The sequence below is a fragment of the Nannobrachium achirus genome (genome assembly GCF_963921795.1).
Source record: "Nannobrachium achirus genome assembly, chromosome: 1".
NCBI classification, from domain to species: domain Eukaryota; kingdom Metazoa; phylum Chordata; class Actinopteri; order Myctophiformes; family Myctophidae; genus Nannobrachium; species Nannobrachium achirus.
The window spans coordinates 80,067,381-80,090,427 of NC_137810.1; the positions used below are offsets into that span (position 1 = coordinate 80,067,381).

Sequence of the window (23,047 nt, forward strand, 5' to 3'; positions counted from 1 at the left end):
GCGTTACAATGTAACGCGTTACTGTAATAATGCTACTTTTTTCGGTAACGAGTAGTGTAACGGTACTACTCCTCCGAAATAGTAATAACACTACAAATACTGCCTGGTCACGTTACTCGCTACTCGCTACTTTCGTGCCTGCAGTTCCTGCCTCTGCCTTCAGCAGGAACCGATTGTAAACATCATCACCACTTGTCTTTTGGAACATTGGAACTGTCATTTCACTAAAATAACTAACCAGAGAAAAGGTAATCAAACACAAGCGAGTCAGTGCAGCAGCAGGTCACGGTGACTTGCTTGCAATCAACAGTAGCAGGCACCCGACATTTGATAACAGTCACACTTATAGATTAATAAAAAGACTAAATACAACAAAACCCCCAACCAAGGAGATTTATTATAATATCAAGCAAAGAAATGAATTACTTTTAGGAAGAGAGAGAGAAGAGAGAGAGAGAGAGAGAGAGAGAAGAGGGAAAAAAGTCGCACTCTGTGGCAGGCAGCGCATATACGGTGCGCAAACCCGACAGTTGCTTTAACAAGATTAATATCCTACATGTGATACAATAACCCAAAACCCCGAAATAAGCAAGTCAAAGGAATGAATTAGCCTACTACTCCATGTAGGCTGAGAGAGATAGAGAGAGAGGGAAAGAGAGAACTCTGACAAGTGAACTCACTCTGACATGATGTCCTTGTGATGACGGAATAAATATAATCCTTATGCAAAAAACATCGGTGATATCGCTTTTTTAAGCATGAAGTTTCAGCAGCTATATGGGCTATAGCCTATAAATCAGTTTGATACTGTTTGAACTATTTGAGCTGTAGGCCTACACAGTAAATCAATCGCCTCGTTGATCATTCTCCCCAGCTGCTATGCTGTGCTGCGCGCCAACCTGCGCGAGACCTAGGTAGTCATGTGCACTGTACGCAGTTTTTAAACTGTACACTGTTACACTTTATGGTTTTTGTTGTTTTTGGGTTGTCTTGGGTGACTTGTTGTTGTCTTGTTGTTTTTGTGTGTAATAAGGCTGAGAGTGCTCCTGGCACAAGCATTTCATTGTATGTCTGTACCTGTATGGATATGCATGTGACTAATAAACTGAACCTGAACCTGAACCTGAACCAGGTTAGGTCAGGGCTGGCGGCAGCCCACAATGGCTGAGGGTGCTATGTTTTAAGTGAAGGATAGACTACCCATCTCAAATCGGCCAGGTGAAAACAAAAGGCTAAATTTGCATACCAATGGGAGTGTGTGCCAAACCGGTTGTGGCCAGCCAATGCTGATCTACTGTATTATAATGTAAATTTCGGGAATTACTGAGAGGTGGGGGTGCTCCCTGGCCAAAATGAGGGTGCTAAGGTGTCCACCCCTGGCCTGTAAAATCCATAGGAGCCAAATGGAATGAAATCTGCTTAAACTTACTGACAATTGACAAACGGATACAGAACCATATATAGGCTATATAATGTCAGGTGGATAAATGAATAAACTCATGAATGTATGGCAGCTGTTTTTTTTTTGCTGCACAATGGGAGTCCTAAATTACAACAAGGCACCAGAGGCTCCGAAATAATTACATTATAATTTGTATTTATTGTTTTTATTATTATTATAATTAAACTCATTCAAATGACCACCAGTGAGCCCTGGGACTCACTTCATTGAACAATATAATGTATTGTATTAGATATTAGTATATCTAATAAATATTAATACGTCTAATATATGTTGGCAATGCATCTCAGACTTTTTTTATGGAGTAACGCAAAAGTAGTGTAACGAGTAGTGTAACTAGTTACTTTCTCCAGGGAGTAATGAAGTAGTGTAAGGCACTACTTTTTTCAAAGGTAATATGTAATATGTAGTGCACTACTTTTTTGAGTAACGGATCCCAACTCTGATTATCACGCTTATTACCCAGCTACTAAATAAAATTAATAATTTGACTCAAAACTAAAAACAAAAAGTATTTCCTTGTTTACAGACGGCTGAAAGTGTTGCACTGGGCGCCCCTCCCAGCGCGACACGGTCGCCTTGGAAAACAAGGAAGTGCTGATTAGATAGAATCCATTTTCTCGCTTACAATATTTTTAAAAACATTCTTGAGAGCAATGTTTAGTTGTAAATGTCGCTGTGTGTTTGTTTACATGGCTGACATGTTGGCTACAGCACAAGATTCACGCAGTGCAGCTTAACTGCAGCAGGTGCTTTGAGCCTTTGATTAGGCAGCGGTCTGTTATCCAGAAATATCAGACCTCTGATTTCAGCGATTGATTGATCAGAATCAAGCATTCAAACAAGCCGGGTAATAAACATGATTAATGACTACTGTGATTATGGTAAGCTTCCATTTCATATCATGCACCATTGTTGTAAAAAACAAAGTTGTCCTTTAACCCTGCAAGGCCCAGCGTTGCTTTTTGGCAACATTTTTTAAATCATTTTTTAGAAAATGTTATAATTTGTTTTCCTATTCTTTTTTCACATTAACATCACCATTAAATCCTATTGTTTAGTATTACAATGCCATTGGCCACAATATTTGCATATAAATACCCCCACAGAGGCTGACATTCACACTCCCAGAGAAGTTGAAATTCCAGCGTCTGGACGAACAACATCTCAATTTTTAACTGAAGCTATTTATAAGCTATAAGTAAATAAGTAAAATGCCTGTAATATTTTTTTTCGTGAATGTCTAGAACATGTACATGTGTTATTATTGTGAAAAATATACCCAAAATGCAAATTAGAGCATGATTTATGTTTTGATTTATGGCTATAAAACCTTACAAAAATATTATTCATTTTTTAACATTACATTTTCCTGTGATTAGGACTACTACAACACCATCTGATTTTTTTAAAACATTTTTGGCCAGTAGAAATTATAGCGGGTCTTGCAGGGTTAACACGCTGGAGCCTGTCCCCATTACAATGCGGTATACCCCTGTAGTCGGAGGCCTTAGGGTTATTTCATGCTAATCAGTCTAAAAGCGCCAAATTTTGAACAGATGTAGCCCAGGGCATGCTCTAATGATTTAGCTAGGGCGCCCGAATTGGCGACCTTCGGGGTCGCCACAGCGGCAAAATCAAGTTGGGCTCCCATCGACTTTCTATACAGAAGGGAAATACCCAGAATTCTTTTTTTCTTCTTCTGGGTATTTAAGTAGGATGTGAGGGGTTTAACTAGAGGTTTGTCATGATGCTGAATCCATTGCAAGCATTTGTTTTGCACAAAAGACATTCCTTGGGTTACAAATGGCCCCAGAAAATGCCAACAAAACTGTGCCACATCACTAAACCATCGTTTTCGGGGGCCATTTATAGCCTAAGGAATGTTTTTTTGTGCAAAACAAATGCTTGCAATGGATTCAGCATCATGACAAACCTCTAGTTAAACCCCTCACATCCTACTTAAATACCCAGAAGAAGAAAAAAAGAATTCTGGGTATTTCCCTTGAGATGGGGGTCCGTGGCCAAATACATATCATTTCGGGGGTCCTTCACATCAAAATGTTTGAGCACCACTGACCTAGAAACATAGTTAAAAAAAAGAAGACAAAAAAAGAATTTGAAATATAATGGTGTGACACCCTTGCCTGAGAGACAAGGCATGTGTAAGCAAGTTGCTGATTCCCTTTCCTCCTTTGACGCTGCATGGTGTATAGAAATTATGACACACTTTGACATCATGCAGAGTAAATTTAGAGCCCGACCCCGATTCAGAATTTCCACGGTAAGAATTGGAATCGGGAGGCATATTAACACATGTTCAGCGTTTAAAAAATCAATACAAATTCCGACCGCATATGACGGCACCCGCGGCTTAATTCAATTGCTGACAATGTTATTAGATAAGCAGCTTTAGTGTGTGTGTGTGTGTGTGTGTGTGTGTGTGTGTGTGTGTGTGTGTGTGTGTGTCATCATAAGAGTTCTGTAAGCCATGCATGAGATCAAATGACTCACCATGACTTAGAAAAGAGGTCAGATTTTATAGGTCACAACCCAGTGTTTTGTGAAGACGACTCGGATGAGAAAGTTACATTGACTACATTTTTTTTAGTCAGGAACACTCAAGTCAAAGTACATTTAACCATTTATTGATTAATCTTGGCGTTAAAGGGTTGTCAACACAACGCCTGCCATCGTGTTGCCAAAACAATACACTATTCCCCTCCAAGGCTTTTTTTATATAATATTTATCTGATTCTGGAGCGCTACGTGCACTCTGTGCGGGTCCTAGGGCATTCACGAATAGTGATTTTAAGTATTCAAATCAGGGACGTGCACACATAGACACTAGGGGGTGCTAGAGCACCTGCCTTTTTCCCTTACTGGATCAATGTGCCCTTTTTATGAAGTTCGTTTTTTGTACAGTGTTTGTTTGTTTTGTACAGTGTTCAGTATGTGGCCCATGGTGACAACCCTAACCCCAAAATGCTCTGGAATCCTGCCACACACGTAGTCTATCTGTGATCAAAGCAGCATGTATCTATAATATACAATCTTTGTTTCTGGGGGTCCCTGGAACACAATATTTTGAGATCTGCAGCCAAATACATATAATTTTGGGGGTCCTTGACATAACAAAGTTTGAGAACCACTGATTGAGGCAACATAAATATTTAGCTTGTCAGGGTGGTTGTGTTGGAGCGCCTCAGTGCGGCTGCAGAGTTCATGTATAACCTCTCTTCTAGAGTAGAGAGAGACACTAGAAACTCTGCTGGAGAGACAAAACAAACTGCTGAATTAAATTAATTATGAATTTTAACTTTTGGAAGAAAAAAAAGACTCATGTCCCTTTCAACTCAAAGGGACTATATGGCATTATTTCTGCAAGTGGTAAATACACACACAACTGTGCTGAGTTTTTCTTAGATACATGCTGCTTGCTTGCTTGCTTGCATTCATTGTATCTCATGTTGTGAAGAAAGTCTCATCACAGCTGTGTGTTTATTTACCACTTGCAGAAGTAATGCCATATAGTCTTTTTTTTTTTTTTTTTCAAAGGTTAAAATTCAAAGTTTGTTTTGTACCTGGATATCAAGAACAAATAATATTGTTTTTTGATAATTAACTTTGATCTCATAAACGATTAATCGATTCTTCAATTAATTGATTCATGCATATCAATAGATATGTCAGAGCAGGGCGTGTATGCATATCAATAAGCCATTGTCTTAACATGTTAATGTATAGGTGTAATCACCGTCCGTGTGACATCATTCAAATCGCGTCCCCCCAAACATTGAATCACCAATGCAACACTGTCCATCCCTAACTACTACAGTCGACGGTTCCACGCGCCGCACAAGGTTCCCAGTTTTTTCACTTGAGCACCCCCTCCTCAAAATGTCTGTGCACGCCCCTGATTCAAATTATTCGACCTCAGTATTCGAATATTCGACAGGACTGGCCAAACAGTCAAATATTAAGTAAGCAAGAGGCAAACATTGTGAAAATAGCAGATCTACATGCTCACAACGCCTCGCAACGCAAGATGTTGTGAGCATGTAGATATTTACCGGTATCAGCATGTAGAATATTTATCTGCGGAACCGAGTAACATTAAATGTAATACCTACAATTCCAAGTGCTTGTCAGGGTGGGGGTCCCCAGTTCAAATATGTTTATTTTGGGGGTCACGGCCTAAAAAGGTTTGAGAACCCCTGGTATAGAGCATTAACAAATTCATCCACCAGGGGCATTGACAACTCATTCTTATGACTTCCTATCTAGCCAAGCTTTATAAACTATATATATTTTAAGAGAAAACAATAAAAAAAAATATATATATATATATATGCAAATATTCGACTTCGTTGAACAACGTTGAATAGTGACTTTGATATTCGAATATTCGAATATTTGGCGAATGCCCTAGCGTGTGCGCGCGCCCAGCAGAACAATAGTAATACATTGACACATAAACTTGAATCAACAGACGCAATCACATGTATTTGAGCTCATGCCAGACAGGTCAAAGGGTGGAGGCTGGGGTGGAGGAGGCAGCTTGCAGTGCGTATCCGAGGCTTTGGATAACCATGCATAGGTAGAGAAAGCCAACGAGAGCTTTTTTTTTTATTTTTTTTTTATATATTTTTTCCCTCGATTTTGAAACCCATTTTCACCCAGTGCCAATTGCCTACGTAATACTGGGCTCTGCTATCACTCTGCTGCGCCTGGGGAGACAGCGGACTGACCTTGTGCTTCCGTCTATGCATGAGGAGTCCAAGTTGTTTCTTTTCCCCTGACAGTGGGGATTTCCCCGGTTTGGACGTAGCGCATGGAAGGAACACGTTATTCCAACCCGTTCCTTTCCCCTCCATCAGGCGCCCCGGCTGGCCAGGGGGAGGCAATATAGAGACCAGGATTACTGCATGTTTTTTGTGAGGGTATCTACCTAGCAGACACGGGGAGAACATGCAAACTCCACACAACGAGAGCTTTGATTGGAATATGACAGTGTGACGTAATGACCAGTTAATCTGTGACTGAGGAATAGGAAAAGGGCTGACTGACAGCTGATTACAACTGGGCAGGGCTAGACTCTTGTGTCCCGCATAAACTAAACGCCAAGGCTCCATTTCACTGACAAAAAACAAAATAAAAATTTAGCTATGATGACATATAAACAAACAACTTGACAAAATGTTAGGGAGAGGGACTAGTGGAGACATCCAGTAGAACTAAAATAAAAGCCATTGTATTAGTGGAGACTATAGTACTTGTCTAACTTTATTCCATCCATCCATCCATCCATCCATCCATCCATCCATCCATCCTTTCCCCCCATATATAAACTTTATTTTGGCGTGCTACTCCTCCAACAGTTTTGGTGGCACACACTTGGGCCATACTGTATGTCAAATCGACCGCTTCATCGGGAATTGATTCGCTAAGAGATATGTTACATAGTTTAATTCATATACATTTATTTGTGAATACATTTTCTCCATTGAATTTAAAAAAAAAAAATCCAAAATATGGAGATGACTGACATAATAGATGTCTGACATCATAGACCACATGAGACTGACACAGAATGTCCATATATGGGCATTCCGAGATATGGGCTTAATATTGATGACATCAGGGATCTCCATATGTGGGCATAACAGGGACAAGGACGGAATGGTTAGCACTCAAGCTCAATAGGGACAAGGACTGACAGATTACGTAATTTACAAGAAGTCTCCCCAATTCAAGAATGTTGAAGAATTGTTATTTTGATCAAGCTTTGCCACTTACGTCTCCTACCACATCAATCAAAGTTTGGGTTTGAGAAACTAAATCTCATCAAATGGTGGTCCCTGGCTCAAATGCTGAATAAATAATGGACCTTGATTTGAAAAAGTTTGAGAACCACTGCTCTAGTGCAGGGGCGTCAATTGGGTATGGCAGGGGTATGCAGCTGCCATACCCTGGGTCCAGAGGGGAAAATAAAAGTTACTTTTAAATATAAATCCATGAATGCCTCTTTGTCTATCTGTGCTGGTTATTATGTTGTTAAATTACAGTAAAATAACTACAAATGCAAACTTCTCCCCAACTTGAAAAAATGGTATATATTCTCAGGTTCCACAGGTCAGCTGCACAGGTGCAATGCATTATTGTTAACTGTGACACGTTTACTAACATGCCAAGTTTAGCTGCACTTGAACAACCATTCCAGGCTGCCATATCCAGCCCAAGAAACTGTAGAAACGGGGGAAAAAATAGAATGTACTTCTGGAAAAAAATGTATCATGCCTGTTGCTAAGGTATGACAACTTGCACGCGCACCTTCGTGCGTGTGCAAGACACCAGTCATGTTGCCATACCTTAGCTTTTTCTGAACTGACGCCACTGCTCTAGTGCAGTGGTTCTCAAACCTTTTGGGCTTCGGTAACCCCTTTTCCTGATTGCTGAATCCAAGTACCCCCTTTAATCAACAACAGCATTTTGACTAGAAAATATCAAAGGTCCAATTTGTATGTCAATATGTTGAAAATAAAAGTAAATAGCCTGTTTTCTATTCAGTAACAGTAAAATTGTTTGGTTTAAAACTATACAGAGCAGCACGCTCACATACATTTGTCAATGTTTTATCATTAAACATAACTAAGTAAAATAAATGTTTTCATTTTCCATGTTCTCTCAAGTAGCCTACCCCCTGTAGTACCTCTGCATACCCCTAGGGGTACACACACCCCCATTTGAGAAACACTGCTCTAGTGTATCAAAAATAAACAAACAAACTAAAAAATAAGGAATAAAGGAATAAGTAAATAAACTATGTAGGCCTACACTAATCATTTAGACCTGAACGCAAATCTGTGTTACTTTAGATTTTAACCACTTTAACCATTATGTTGTGCTTTAACTATTAAAAAATAGCAGATATACAAGCTCATTGCACAGCACCGAGTGCCGCGCTGTGAGCTTTTAGATCTGCTATTTTTGAAAAATCTTAACATTTGTGCAAGACTTTGAATATTTTTGACACGATTCTAGGAATGTCTTCCAAATCCTTCTTCTAAGTCAGTGGTCCTCGAACATTGTATATTGACAAACCTGCACCTTAACATGAACCCAGATATTACACACATTTATCGATAGACCAGTGTAGCTATATTGAAAGGAAAAGTAATTAAACCCCTCCTTTTCATTTTTTTCTTCTTAAAAATGCTAAATACAATGCACAAGTAGGTAGTATCGACACAATCGATTATTTGCACTGCCGATTCGATACGATACAAAATAAAACAATACGATTCGATTTTAGCTGTTTTCATTTTGATACTTCGAAGTTAAAAATGATATTTCGATGCAGTTACTATATCGTTACACCCCTAGTATCTGTCTCTATTGAGGGCTGTCAAGAGTGCTGAGAATAGCTTAGTGCTTAGTGCAAGAGTCAGCTAGCTTCTGCCCTGATATGACCGGGATGCTGGCTTATATATGTCATAGTGATGACATCAGTCTGACAACACATGCTGTCCATGCCCGGTTGCCATTGTTGCCGGCCTAACGGCTGCCTAACGGTTCTCCAATTCTCCATGTATATGGGCCAAAAGGCCTAACGTTGAGCTTGACAACAAAACGTTCTTAACAACCCCAGAAGCAAATATTTGAGTTACAAATGTTCGCTTTTAGGAAGATTTATTCAAGTCCTTGAAAAAAAAATCATGAAAAAAAAAATTAGCAAATCTACAAGCTGAGTGCCGCGCTGCGAGCTTGTAGATCAACCACATGTCCGTCATTTACTGTCCACAGCTGACCATGGATGGCATGCATATCCTGTTGTGTGTTCCAGATCCTGTACAACCATCAGAGTGTGGAGGTGGCGGGCGACCTGAAGAGGGCGCTGATCGGCAGCCTGCAGCCGGACACAGACTATTCCTTTGTGCTGATGAGCCGGGGGAGCAGTGCAGGCGGCCTGCAGCAGCAGGTCAGATAGATAGATAGATAGATAGATAGATAGATAGATAGATAGATACCTTTATTAGCCCACGGGGGAAATACAGTTGCCCAGAGGCAGCATAGCATTAAGGTTACAAGTTACAAAGAAGTAAGAAAAAGAAAAAGAGTATTGTAGTGTACAGTCCAAAGATCAAGCTCAAAAACATTAAAAAATAAACATAAAGTGTCGAAAAGCTATTGCAAAAAAGACGAATATATACATAAAGTGACACGTCACACACACAAAAAAGCAATACTCAAAGGATAACTTAACAAACAGTGCCAAACAAAAAAAGTTCAAATATTAGTCAATGCTAGTCAATGCAACACAAGTATCACACCGCCATATCAACACAGCAATAGTACACAGTACAACCAACACAACCCAATAGTGCAGATAAGTGACCAAAGTCAATGCAAATATATATATATATATATAATATATATATATATATATATATATATAGATAGATAGATAGATAGATAGATAGATAGATAGATAGATTGATATTATTATTTTTTTAAGCAATAAAGGGAGCCACAGCAAGACGCCACAGCAACCCTCTCAGGGAAAAGTACGTTAGAGGTCAGAGTCAGTACAACTTGTGTTCCAGTAGTGCAAGGTAACAGTTGTCCTATGTCAGGGATGTCAAACTCAAATACACGGGGGCCAAAATTAAAAAAATGGTACAAGTCGAGGGCCGGACTGGTTCAATGTTTATTTAAAACGTATTGAAATGATTGCACGTATTAAACCTGGACCTAACACAGCCTATATTATTCTGCTAACATTAATCATTAAATTAACATAAAATCATAAAATCAGTTGTAATAGTTTCTTATGGCTCTGTCAGTAATTTCAAATGAAAACGTTTTTCAGCAGGCAAACAGCAAAACATCTAATATGTCCCTATGGAAAATGCATTATTAAAGCTCAGTTTGCTGCTCTATGATCACTGATTTCATGTAGTAAAATGATAAAGTAAATCAAATCCACACAGAAGACACACAGGTTTGCCCTTTACATCCGTGAATACTGTATGTGGGCTACTCTGCCTCCCGAACCTGGCTTGAAAACCCGTGTTTTTGGGGAGAGGGGTAGCTGAAAGTTGACAAACAGGCGCTACGCTTCCTTGTGCTCACGGGCCCTAGATAAGCGCCAATGCACTCGCAGTGCATTGTGGGACTTCTATTACGAGGTGTGTGCAAAATACCAGAGGACCAGTTCTAACAGTAATTAAATATCATCCCGCGGGCTAAAGATAATCAATCCATTCACAGGCCTGATTTGGCCCCCGGGCCTTGAGTTTGACATATGTGTCCTACCTAGGTAATCCTATTAGGCCTTGAAAGCGACCATCATGAGTCTCGTTGTATTGCATGAGAGCGACCGGCACAAAGGACTTTCCAGGTCTTTGCCTCTGCACTATTAAAGGGATATTCCACTTTCGAAAAAACGATTTATTTAGATATTTGATATTCATTTTATCATACACAAATGTCGGTGCTATTTTCGATATTTTTTTTTTTTTTTTTGCCTCTCTAAAATTCTCTGCACATCCCTGTATCTAGGTGTCCATCCGCACCGCTCCGGACTTGCTGCGCAGCAAGCCTCTCATCCAGACCGTCCAGCACGACGAGGGCGGGGGCAGGGTCACCCTCGGGCTGCCCAGGGTCACCGGCGGAGAGCGCGTCAGGTCAGAGAGAGGCAACCCCTTCATTCACTAAACATGATAAACTCATTCACTGCCAAACGCGTGTTTTCACGTGTTTTTGTTTTATTGCACTTAACTCATTGACTGCCACCATTAAAAGTGAACTATCAAGCTAGGTTGCCAAGCATTTCTTGATTTCTTACCATGTTTACCATTTTTTTTTAAATTCTGTCTAATGATGACTATGTCATGCCATGGCCCGGAGGAAAGAGGATAACTTCTAGTTTCCACAGAAAAAATAATTATGTTTTTATCATGTACACTTCTTTAGTTATAGCCATTTGAAAACCCTTGTTTCACCAAAACCAAGCCCTCTCAGAATAACAACTGGAGAAAAATACGTTTTTGTGAATGGTCTCTTTTCAAGCAAACAACTAATTTTTTTTACTCACAGCTCTTTATTTATTACATGAGATGCTTACTTTATGATCTGAAACAAAACAATATTTTCTTACAGTGTAATGGGCACATTGTCTGTCCGTCCGTCACACGTCACACTTTTGCACGTCACATCGTATCTCCGCAACCGTTGCCCAGATCCATGCCAAATTTTGCACACACACTCCTTGCCTGCCAAACTACAACCTCCACCCATCAATTCTCACATGCCCCTCTTCTAGCGCCACCTTGAGGCCGATTCTTGCAAAACACATTTTTGGACACTGCTCCTACAAATTTTGCCCTAAAATCACGCAAATCGGTACATACTTGCTCTACACTGATGTCATCAACATGGAGCTCTCATTTAGCGCCACCTTCAGGCCAATTTTTCAAAACACATTTTTGGACACTACTCCTACAGATTTTGCCCTAAAATCACGCAAATCGCTACACAGTATGTCTACACTCATGTCATCAAAATGGATCTGTCCCATATAGCGCCACCATCAGGCCGATTTTTTCAAACACATTTTTGGACACTGCTCCTACAGAATTTGCCCTAAAATCACGCAAATCGGTACACAGTATGTCTACACTCATGTCATCAAAATGTGTCTGTCTATCATCGACGTCGAGCACCGCTTGCATGCTCATAGTCAATCTCTGCGTGGTACCGTTCGAAACAAAGCCTCCTGTGCAAAGGCACAAGACACAGATGGCAGTAGAATGAGGTCTCACTCCTTTTCTTGTGTATTTTGCTGCAGATGTAGCAGACCCTTGTAGGGTTTCTCCTTCGTGGTCTGGGCGGTATCTTTTCAGGGACATGGGCTGACCTCCTCACAGTCCGAGAATCGGGCCAGAGGGGTTGGGTGGGTCGCGGGGTGCACCAGGCTTCGACAATGGCTTCGGTGAAGCTCAAGCCAACACAAACACATCAACAACACAGCAACACCTCCCAGATGAAAGCATTGACAAATCAACACTCAAAATGTTATAAAAGTTTCAACATGAACTTACCTCAGTGTGATGAGGAGAGCGTTGGTGTAACACACACACAGAGAGAGAGAGAGACAGATAATTCCAGTGCCGTTTAGTGTCAGTAGATCAGTAATCCTATAGTTTCATTTGTGTAGTTTTCTTTTTCTTTTTTCGTTGTTTGTGAGCGGGTTTCATGCCCTCACCGCGGAAGCCTAAGGCCCCGGCCGGGCACAGCAAGCGCCCGACGGCTAGCCATGGTTCACCGGTCGCCTCTAGTTCTGGTTCCCGTCGCGAACCAGCCCGATCCTGCCCTGGACGCGGGCGAGGTAGAGGGGCTAGAGGGCCTCCATCGAACCCCGGTCCTGGTCAGACCACCATGGATGCCTTTCTAATCGCCAATTTGCCCCGTCCGGAGACGGATACGGAGTACGAGACGGAGGAAGAAGAGGCGGCACCAAAATCAAATGATGTGTACAGGTCCGTGTCCGAGGACTTCTCCGATGCAGATGATGTCATCGGCAGCACTGGTGATGGAAGTGCTTCCATCACCAGTGCTTCTCTGTCAGGCACTGGGACACAGAGACCTTCAAGCAAAGGAACAGGCAAAGGTAAGATAAAAATAATGATATTTTATATATATATATATATATATATATATATATATATATATATATATATATGTATATATATATATATGTATATATATATGTATATATATATATATATATGTGTATATATATATATATATATGTGTGTATATATATATATATATATATATATATATATATACATATATATACATATAATATATATATATATATATATATATATATATATATATATATATACATATACACACATATATATATATATACACACATATATATATATAAAATATCATTATTTTTATCTTACCTTTGCCTGTTCCTTTGCTTGAAGGTCTCTGTGTCCCAGTGCCTGACAGAGAAGCACTTCCTTGATCAGCTTCTGAAAACGCATACCAAAATAAAATAAATGATTTACTCCTCAAATTGAATGAAAAGTTCTGTTTCCATGTGTGTGTGTGTGTGTGTGTGTGTGTGTGTGTGTGTGTGTGTGTGTGTGTGTGTGTGTGTGTGTGTGTGTGCACGCGCGCAATGTGTGCTGCATGTGCACAATTTACGCGCAAAGAAAGAGTCATCTTTGCTCTCCGGGGGGTGCCACTCAAAATCACCAGTGCTGCCGATGACATCATCTGCATCGGAGAGGAGAAGTCCTCGGACACGGACCTCATCATTTGATTGAGTGAATAATTTAGCGAAAGTTAGCTCAGGAAAGTAGGCTACGAAGTGATGCGCTGTGAACTTGCACTGACTGCTATTGCTATCTGCTGTTTTTGAATGGATCAATGATATGGATTAGGATAATACATACATCTCACTCTGGGACTGGGAGAGATAGTGAGTCTCGATATTATCTCTCGGCGACATGGGCATGGCAGAGCGTTCTTCGCGTGGCCTCGCGGGACGGCGAGCCACCGATTCCGGCGTGAGGAGTGCGGGCAGTGGAGCCGTGTCTGCCCGCGGTGTGTGTTGTTGGGACGGCGACGCCGCCTCTTCTTCCTCCGTCTCGTACTCCGTATCCGTCTCCGGACGGGGCAAATTGGCGATTAGAAAGGAATCCATGGTGGTCTGACCGGGGTTCGATGGAGGCCCTATACCTCGCCCGCGTCCAGTGCAGGATCGGGCTGGTTCGCGACGGGAACCAGAACCAGAGGCGACCAGCGAACCATGGCTAGCCGTCGGGCGCTTGCTGCGCCCGGCCGGGGCCTTAGGCTTCCGCGGTGTGGGCATGAAACCCGCTCACAAACAACGAAAAAAGAAAACTACACGAATGAAACTATAGGATTACTGATCTACTGGACACTAAACGGCACTGGAATTATCTGTCTGTCTCTCTCTCTGTATGTGTGTGTTACACCAACGCTCTCCTCCTCACACTGAGGTAAGTTCATGTTGAAACTTTTATAACATTTTGAGTGTTGATTTGTGAATGCTTTCATCGGGGAGGTGTTGCTGTGTTGTTGATGTGTTTGTGTTGGCTTGTTTTGGTATAGAGAGGCCTGAGAGGCCGGGCGGTTGCTACGAGGCTCTGATGTAGCCATTGTTGTCTTGCTGTTTTGGTAAACTTTTTTTTTTGCGTGTATATGGAGCTGTGTGTGGGTTAGGGTGACTCAGTGCAGCAGGTCACAGCTTTTCAAGTGAAAATGTTTTTGATTCATGCAGAATGGTCTGCTTGAAGATCTGCTTGTTTTGTTTTCATTGTCTGACACCACCACTGCTGCGGCCGCGCCGCACTGTGTCGGCGGAGCCGTGTCCTGATAAATGAGTTCACTTTGGGTTCATGGGGAGGTCGATTTCTCCTTTGTTTTCAAACAAGCTGACTTTGATGTGTGATTTTTAACCACCCTTTTATCATAGCAACATGACATTTTGTCACAGGCTAGAGGAAAGTGTACTTTTGCATAAACCTTGAAAACAGCCCCAACTCGTGAAACTCGGGCGTCGCAGCCTCAGACAACGAGAATAACTCGGGAAACTCGTGGCGGCGCAGTCAATGAGTTAAAAGGAACGTCATCAAAAAACGTCATAAAAATCACCCCTTCCATCCACTCTCTGTTTATAATTGTTTTACTAGAACATCTTTTTCTCCACTTCCTGGTTTAGCGTCGGATCTTACACAAACTTTCACGATATTAAAATAATAGCTCAGTATAAAATTATGGTTTAAAGCGTTTAAAATCTAAAGTGATACAGATGAGTCGTGAACAACACAGGTTATTATTACATTATACATTATATTATTACTTGCGCAAGCAGAGCGCGCAAGTACTGTAATCGGCTGGGTATGTATGTAGGTGTCTCCCTTTTTTGAAGACTGTAGCCCTGAAACGGCTAGGATTCTGGGAATGTATGTATGTATGTAAGTGTGGAGGAGAGAGTGGCAGCCCCAGCTTGAAGCCTCAAAAGTCTAGTATCTGCCCTCGTTCCATAGGGGATATAACTTTGGAGTAATGGTTAAGATATTGGACTTTCACGCGGGAGACCCGGGTTCGAAGCCGGGTGGGGAGGGTTCGGATCACCTCCGTTACGTATGTAGGTAGCTAAGTGTCTCCCTTTTTTGAAGACCCTAGCCCTGAAATGGCTGGGATTCTGGGAATGAATGAGTGTGTGTGTGTGTGTGTGTGTGTGTGTGTGTGTGTGTGTGTGTGTGTGTGTGTGTGTGTGTGTGTGTATGTATGTATGTATGTCGGTGTCTCATCATTAACAGCCAATGAGGGACCAGCATTCCTGGCGATGCCAGTGGCGATGTCAGCAGAGTTTGGTATTCTTCGTAATGTCATCAGTACAAAGGCCCTTAGCCAATGAGGAGCCGAATTCTTGGTGACATCACCACCAAAGTGCGACCTGATATAAATAACAACACGTGGGCTCGAGACCAGTATGTTATATCAGTATGTTATACCAAAACTTTATAGACCAAGGTTATTCTCCTCAAAGGAATTACCGACAGTACAAAGGCAGGGCCCTTAGCCAATGAGGAGCAGCCAAAGGGTAGATCTTTGTGCCCATACTGTTTCGTAGGAACAGTATTTCTAGTTGTGGAGAACACTATGTTATCTTCATTATTTATAGAGTGAGTTCCGTCGCGTGAGTTCCGTCTTATGAGTTCCGTCGCAGACAGTACAAAGGCAGGGCCCTTAGCCAATGAGGTGCAATTGAGGTGTGGAAAATCTGGGAGTGGTGTTAGCTGGAGTATTGGTTGAGCTTCACATGACAGTTAGCACGCTGTAGAATATAGTCACGAGCGAGCCCACACTGTTTCGTAGGAACAGTATCTCTAGTTATTATTGTTATCATTCATTCATTCATTCAATCATTCATTCATTTCCTGAAAACAACCATATTTGGATGATTGATGAAACCTCCCACCAGTCAAACTGTAATAAGCACAGCCGTGGTTGGCTGATGACCAACCAATAGCTACACTGTTTCTCAACATTTGGTCTTGCGACTGGAACCAAATGGACCCTTACGGGTCTATAACTCTGAAAGTGTACAAATGGACCCTTACAGGTCTGTAATGGAACCAAATGGACCCTTACGGGTCTGTAACTCTGAAACAGGGGCGTAGGGAGCGGTAGGCGAACGTGGCGACCTCCTACCAACTGAGAAATGATCTGGCAAAAAAAAAAAAAAAAAAAAGAAATCTCCAAAAAAAAAAAAAAGTCTCTTATTTCCATTGTGTAAAGGCCTGACTGGGCAGTAGGCCTACAGTGTGGAGAGGACCATAGGCCTATAGAATGTCGCTCAACCAGTTCCATTCATTGTCTAGTAGGCGGCCTGGCCATTGAGAAAGTGTTACCCTTTTAGAGATGTAAATTTGGGCTGCCGGGCTATTTAACTCAAGTCGCAACAACAGAGACAATAACACACTGAACAAAGTCCATTCTGCTTTCCTCCTACCTGTAGGATATCCTCTGTTCCAAATGAATAAAGTCCTTAATGTAGTAGGTAAACAGCTTCCAAACACAATACGTGATCATTGTGTTGTTTAAATCCAGCACTGCTGGATTAAGAATTGATGTCTTGTTGTCTCTCCAGCTGTAGCATATTACAACTCGTTAAGCAAGCCTCTTCCATAAATGTAAGGCCCATTCCCACTGGGCCAGATAACAGATAAAAAATATATCTATAATATCTACCACAGATAAAAGTACCTGTGGCAAATATCTGTGCATGGTAGATATTTTTTTTTATCTGTATCTACCATCCACTTTGAATGGAAAAATATCTAAAGAAAGAGATTTTTTTTATCTGTTATCTGGCCCAGTGGGAATGGGCCTTAAATAAAAAATAAAATGTATTTCATTAAAGGAGTTGTTCACTCTCAAAATGATCGATATTTTCAAGCTCAAGCCCCGCCGCATGTTGTTGTGAGCCATGTATTTTAAGGGACACATTATGTTTACTTTGAACTAATTTAGCTAGTGTTGTAATCACAAGTTGAAATAGGCCTATGTCACTATTTGGGAGCAATATTCGCCTTGTTTGTAATGCTCCATACTGTGCTTTTTGAAAATAACTAGCCCTTACACTGAATATACTGGAATAGTGTTTTAATTATAACATTAGACGGGGGGGGGGGGGGGGGGGACCCTTACAGGTCTGTAATGGAACCAAATGGACCCTTACGGGTCTGTAACTCTGAAAGTGTACAAATGGAACCAAATGGACCCTTACAGCTCTGTAATGGAACCAAATGGACCCTTACAGGTCTGTAATGGAACCAAATGGACCCTTACGGGTCTTTAACTCTGAAAGTGTACAAATGGAACCAAATGGACCCTTACAGGTCTGTAATGGAACCAAATGGACCCTTACGGGTCTGTAACTCTGAGAGTGTACAAATGGAACCAAATGGACCCTTACGGGTCTGTAACTCTTTAGAGTGTACATATGGAACTAAATGGACCCAAAACCAGAGGGAATGCGTACAGTGTTAGATATAACAAATAGACTACCGGTATACATAGACTATTAGAAAATATCTACAAGCTCACAACGCGTACCGCTCCGGCACGTCTTGACCATAGAAATGCTGACAGAAAGACATTGGCAGCTCATATAAAAAACTTTCTGTTCACATGAGTTTTGTTTTTCCAGGTGGTTCTATATAGTTGTGGTGCCTGTCAGCTCAGCCAACTTACAGAGATGGAGCAGTCCTGAGGACATGGACGTACATGAGGTGAGTGGTAGGCATCATCATGTGACGATTTATCTTAAATCGATGCAAATCGATTTTTAAAACTGGCCACAATTTAAAGCCTTTTAATACTAATAATAATGATAAAAGAAAACATTGAAAAGCAAACAGCAGAGGGCGCAATCAAGACGAGACAAACAAAAAGAAAATACAGGATCTTTGTAAGGGTATTGATAAAAACAAATCACCAGTGGTGGAAAAAGTACTCACATTTTCTTCTTAATACTCGGGTGACTGAAAATAAAACAAACTACCATTCCGCCTTCATTTATCGTTCATTTTGACCGTTCTCTCCCTTTTGGCCCAGGAGAGTAACACCTCCTCCCCCTGCTGCCAGCGGGGGTTCTATTGTCTTCCAAATGTGAATTAGCATTTCAATTGACCTCTCAAATACTCTAGCTTTCAAAGTAAGGATTTTATTCCTGTTATTTGAAGAGCGCTGTATAAAAAGTTTGAGATCCCCCTGGATTAGACACGGGACCATAGACTGTAAAAAAAATATGGACGAAGCTAAGCCATTGGTCTCTATGCTGCGAAAATGACGTTTTTTTTTGTCCCTTGTATGGGTGTCGCCATCATTGTTTGAATGGTACCCCAGGAATCATAAGGAATGCTATTGGCTGCCAACGGTCACTTGCAACCGCAGGGATACATGGGAGAATGTGGTTGGAGCCTCCCGAAATAAAGCACACGAGGAAGAACACAGCCGGCTGGTATCAGTTTAGTTGGGCACGCCCCCCGCAACTTTATCATCCATTTTAACATAAATGGGACCATATTTGCACAAAATGCATATCATGGTAATTGAAAGGGAGTTTTTGACTAGCGACAGGAATCATAAATTATTTATGACAACGTTTATTAAGGTTAAAAAATCAAAGGGCAACTAGCGGCCAAACATAGGAAGTTTTAGTTCCGTATTGGATTCGTTTTAAATCGGCGGAACTATGCCCCTGCACGGGACAAGCTCACCAAAGCCACGCAGTTTGTTAGATTTTCAGCTCAGTCCCAAGCTGAACAATCACAGTGATATCCACGACAAACACCAACCTGTCCAGTGAGTGTGTTACTGTCCAGTTAGTGTCCACAACACCACAGCTCGCATCACAAAACTTTCCTCCTCCTGCGCTCTCGGCTGCCCATCAGAATAATCACAGACAGGGACGTGTAGAGAATGTTAGAGAGGAAGAGGATGACATTTCTAAAAGGGCCTTCAGTTATGGTATGGAAAGGGCCCGGGGACATTTGCATTCATTTTACCATAGTAAAAAAATGCATTCATGGTCTGAAGAGGGCACTTTTTACAGACGGATAAAAGGGCAGGGGATCAAGATCCCTTTGATGTCTATGTGTGCACGTGGCTGATCACAGACTGAGACGAGACTCAGCTGGCTTGCGTGCGTCGGTGCGTTTGTGTTGCAGATAGACATACCGGTATTTTCGCCGACTTTATGTCGCCCGTCCCCGCAGATGATTTCCAGAAACATGTTCCATATAAATGACGTTCCAACCTGCATCTTCCAGCCAGGTGGCCTTTGTTTGTGTTTCACCTCACAAAAAAAAGCCCTCCATGATTTTCACTTCAGCATGTCGCTCGTCCAGCACATTGAGATTGGATGCGCTGAACGGGACTCATTCAATAAGCGAGAACAGACGGTAATATGGATTTGGCCGTAATTACAATGCATGTCTCATTAAAAACAATATATATTTTAAAGTTGAAGGATATATATGTTTAAATCTCGGGTCCTCTCGGATCCTTGTGGGAAAATGGATTTTAGGCCTACCTACAAACGAGTGAAAATAGCCCATCCAGCGTGGCACAAAGTGATGCAGCGTGATGTGATCATAAACATTTATTAGGCTTTTATGCCCCGAGATAGCTATATTTGTGCCCGGGTAGCTCAGTCGGTAGAGCTCTTGCCTTTGTACCGCAAGGTCATGGGTTCGATTCCGGGCACCGCCAACTCAGCGTATGAGTAGCACGGCTTGGCAAGTCGTGCGGCAAGTACTGGGAGCTGATGGTAGGTGTGGCGCTCCACCTCAGCAGTCCATCTCCCAGGGGTCTAGCGCATTGTAACGGGGACAGACTCCCGCGTGTTACCGGCTGATACCGACAATAAGCCACTCCCGACCTACTTGTTGTTGTTGTTGTTTGTTGTTGTTGTTGTTGTTGTTGTTGTTGTTGTTGTTGTTACTTGTATATAGCTATAGATATAGAAATAAAACATTTCAAGCCTAGTCGTTTTAGTCTCTTTGCTAAGCTGACAGAGAACGGCAATGCTGATCCATTAGCTTGAGCTTGCGAGCGTAAAATGAAACCAAATGGACCCGTACGGTTCCATTTGGTTTCATTTGGCTCATTATGGTATACTGTATATATTATACTCAAGTCCTACAAATACCTCAAAACTGTAGGCCTACGTAACATAACTTTACAGCACTGCATGCCTGCATTCTCCATCGCACACAAAAAAAAGAACCGTAACGGTTCTTTATTTCGTGTGCGATAACGCGCGATAACAATAACATTTTCATTGATATTATTATTATTATTATCAATTATAAAATAAAACATTAGAGATAGTGTATTTAGTCATGTTATCTTTGCTGACAGTGAAATGTAAATGATCTATTAGAAGGAACAAAGGCGCACTCCGGGTGGGCTGGAGGTGCGAAGTCTCTTCTGCTTGATTCTGGCAAGGGGAGAAATGGGGGAGAGCGGTCTTTTCAGCCGATAACTAACGTCAGAGTGGTATAATTGTATTTTATTTCATAATTAGGAAACGTTTCAGAAGGGGGGAAAAAAACTAGAACATATATCTTGAGTATTTAGGAAAAGTCATGGAAGGGGAAATTTCTGAGACCTTCACAGGGAGAGTCATTGCAATCTCAAAATCGGCCTAAAAGACCGGTTAGTCACCCGTGTGTTAAGTAAAAGTATCAATACTGCATTGTAGAAGTACTCTGTTACAAGTAGGAGTCCAGAATTAAAAATATACTTGAGTAAAAGTACACAAGTATTGGCATCAAAATGTACTTAAAGTACTAAACGTAAAAGTAAAAGTACAAAATGTTTGAAAATTACAGATCTATAAGCTCACAACGCGTCGTGAGCTTGTAGATTGTCTATTTTCAAATAGCCAAGATATATATAAAATAGGGCTGAAGTGGTTTAAGTATGTTTTAACATATAATGTATGATCAGCAAAGTAACTAGTAACTGAAGTTTTCAAATAAATGTTGTGGATTAAAAGTACAATATTTGGATCCCAGATGTAGTGGAGTCAAGTAAAGTGGAAATACCTCAAAACTGAACTTAACACCTTCCCAGCCCCAGCAGAACCCCCTGAACGGAGGTACTGCCGTGAAATCAGCGTTTTATTTATAAACATGTTTTAAAAAACAAACACACCAAATGATAAACAACGCGCGCGGGTCGTTCAGTGCAAGCCAGCAGGACGTGCACACAGTACGTGTTTGGGCGGCCACTTACTTAGAAGCTGCTGCTGGCTGTATTTCTGCCGTTCATTTGCATGGAGCGAGATGGGGTAATCCGCGAGAAAAAACAGCGTTCGAAAGTACATTACGTCCTCGTCGCACGCACATCGATCTAATTCCATGTATTCCACTCATTCCGAAGCCTTGATTTCGCCTGTCGTCTGGTCGAAAAAGACGGGGGGATGGGCTAAGCCAGGCTGCAGCACACACAGTGCAAGGGAACGTAATGGCCGCTCGTGGAGCCAGTGGCAGAGCCAGCCGATGACGTCATCACGTTTCTGACGTGATCCCATTGCACAACGTCTCTTAAAGAGACAGAGCACGACCTGCGACTGTATTTTTCAAAAAATTATGATTAATATCATAAATTACGGGAAAGTCCGGGAAAAGACGTGCGGCTGATTGGACCAAGTAGGAAGTCCGAGCGAGTACGGCCCGGCTTAGAATTAAGTATAGTACTTATGTAAATGTATTTAGTTACTTTTTACACCACTGCAAATCACCTTGTGTGAAGTGAGTGTTGCTATTTATGAGTTAAATTCATTAAGTGTCTCGCTAAACTTGGCCAATGTGACCCTGGGTGTACAACAAACTTTGAGCGCTTTGTGCCAAGAGGTAGGCCAGAGGGTCACATTGAAATGAAGCTATCACATGATGCTATCTATGAAAAAAAAATCTGCAACACAACTGTATAGACTCTATATTGGCGGGGGTCCCAGCTTCATCTCTCTCTCTCAACTAAGAGGTCCTTGTCCAAAAGTTAAAAAAAAATCGAAGACGCGTGGCATAAAGAATGCACTATGGTCTTTATCTTGGTGCGGTACAGTCACGTGCACAGATAGACATCAAATGGGGATTGAGCCCCTGCCCTTTTATCTGTCTGTAAAAAGTGGCCTCTCAGACCATGAATGCAGTTTTTTTACGATGTTGAAAGAGGGCATTCAAGAGAATTACCTTGTCCAAACTCTCTTGAACTTGAATGCAGCATCTTACGTTGAAAGAATTGCCCTCATTGAGTAGAAATCCATGCCGTTACGCCACATCTCCGGTATTGACTTGATTATGCTTAGTTCAGTGTGGTATCACGCACCAGAAAATAAACAACCTTCATAGCTTGTGAGCTATGCGGCTATTTTCAATATTTCCACCAAAAGGCCCCTTTAGAGATCTCAGCCCTTGGGGTGTCATTTGGGTATGGCAGGGGTGTGCAATT

At 41.6% G+C, this 23,047-nt stretch overlaps 1 protein-coding gene across 1 annotated transcript in view; it reads left to right on the forward strand.

Annotated features, from left to right (window-relative positions):
• ptprfa (protein tyrosine phosphatase receptor type Fa) overlaps positions 1–23,047 on the forward strand; it is a gene marked incomplete at its 5' end in the record, with an annotated part of 370,668 nt that overhangs the window by 160,830 nt on the left and 186,791 nt on the right. Inside the window, 3 exons of the mRNA XM_080720119.1 lie at positions 9,309–9,443; positions 11,027–11,151; positions 18,234–18,315. Of these exons, the coding sequence (XP_080576245.1) occupies positions 9,309–9,443; positions 11,027–11,151; positions 18,234–18,315 (342 nt within the window). The remainder of the gene's footprint in view (positions 1–9,308; positions 9,444–11,026; positions 11,152–18,233; positions 18,316–23,047) is intronic.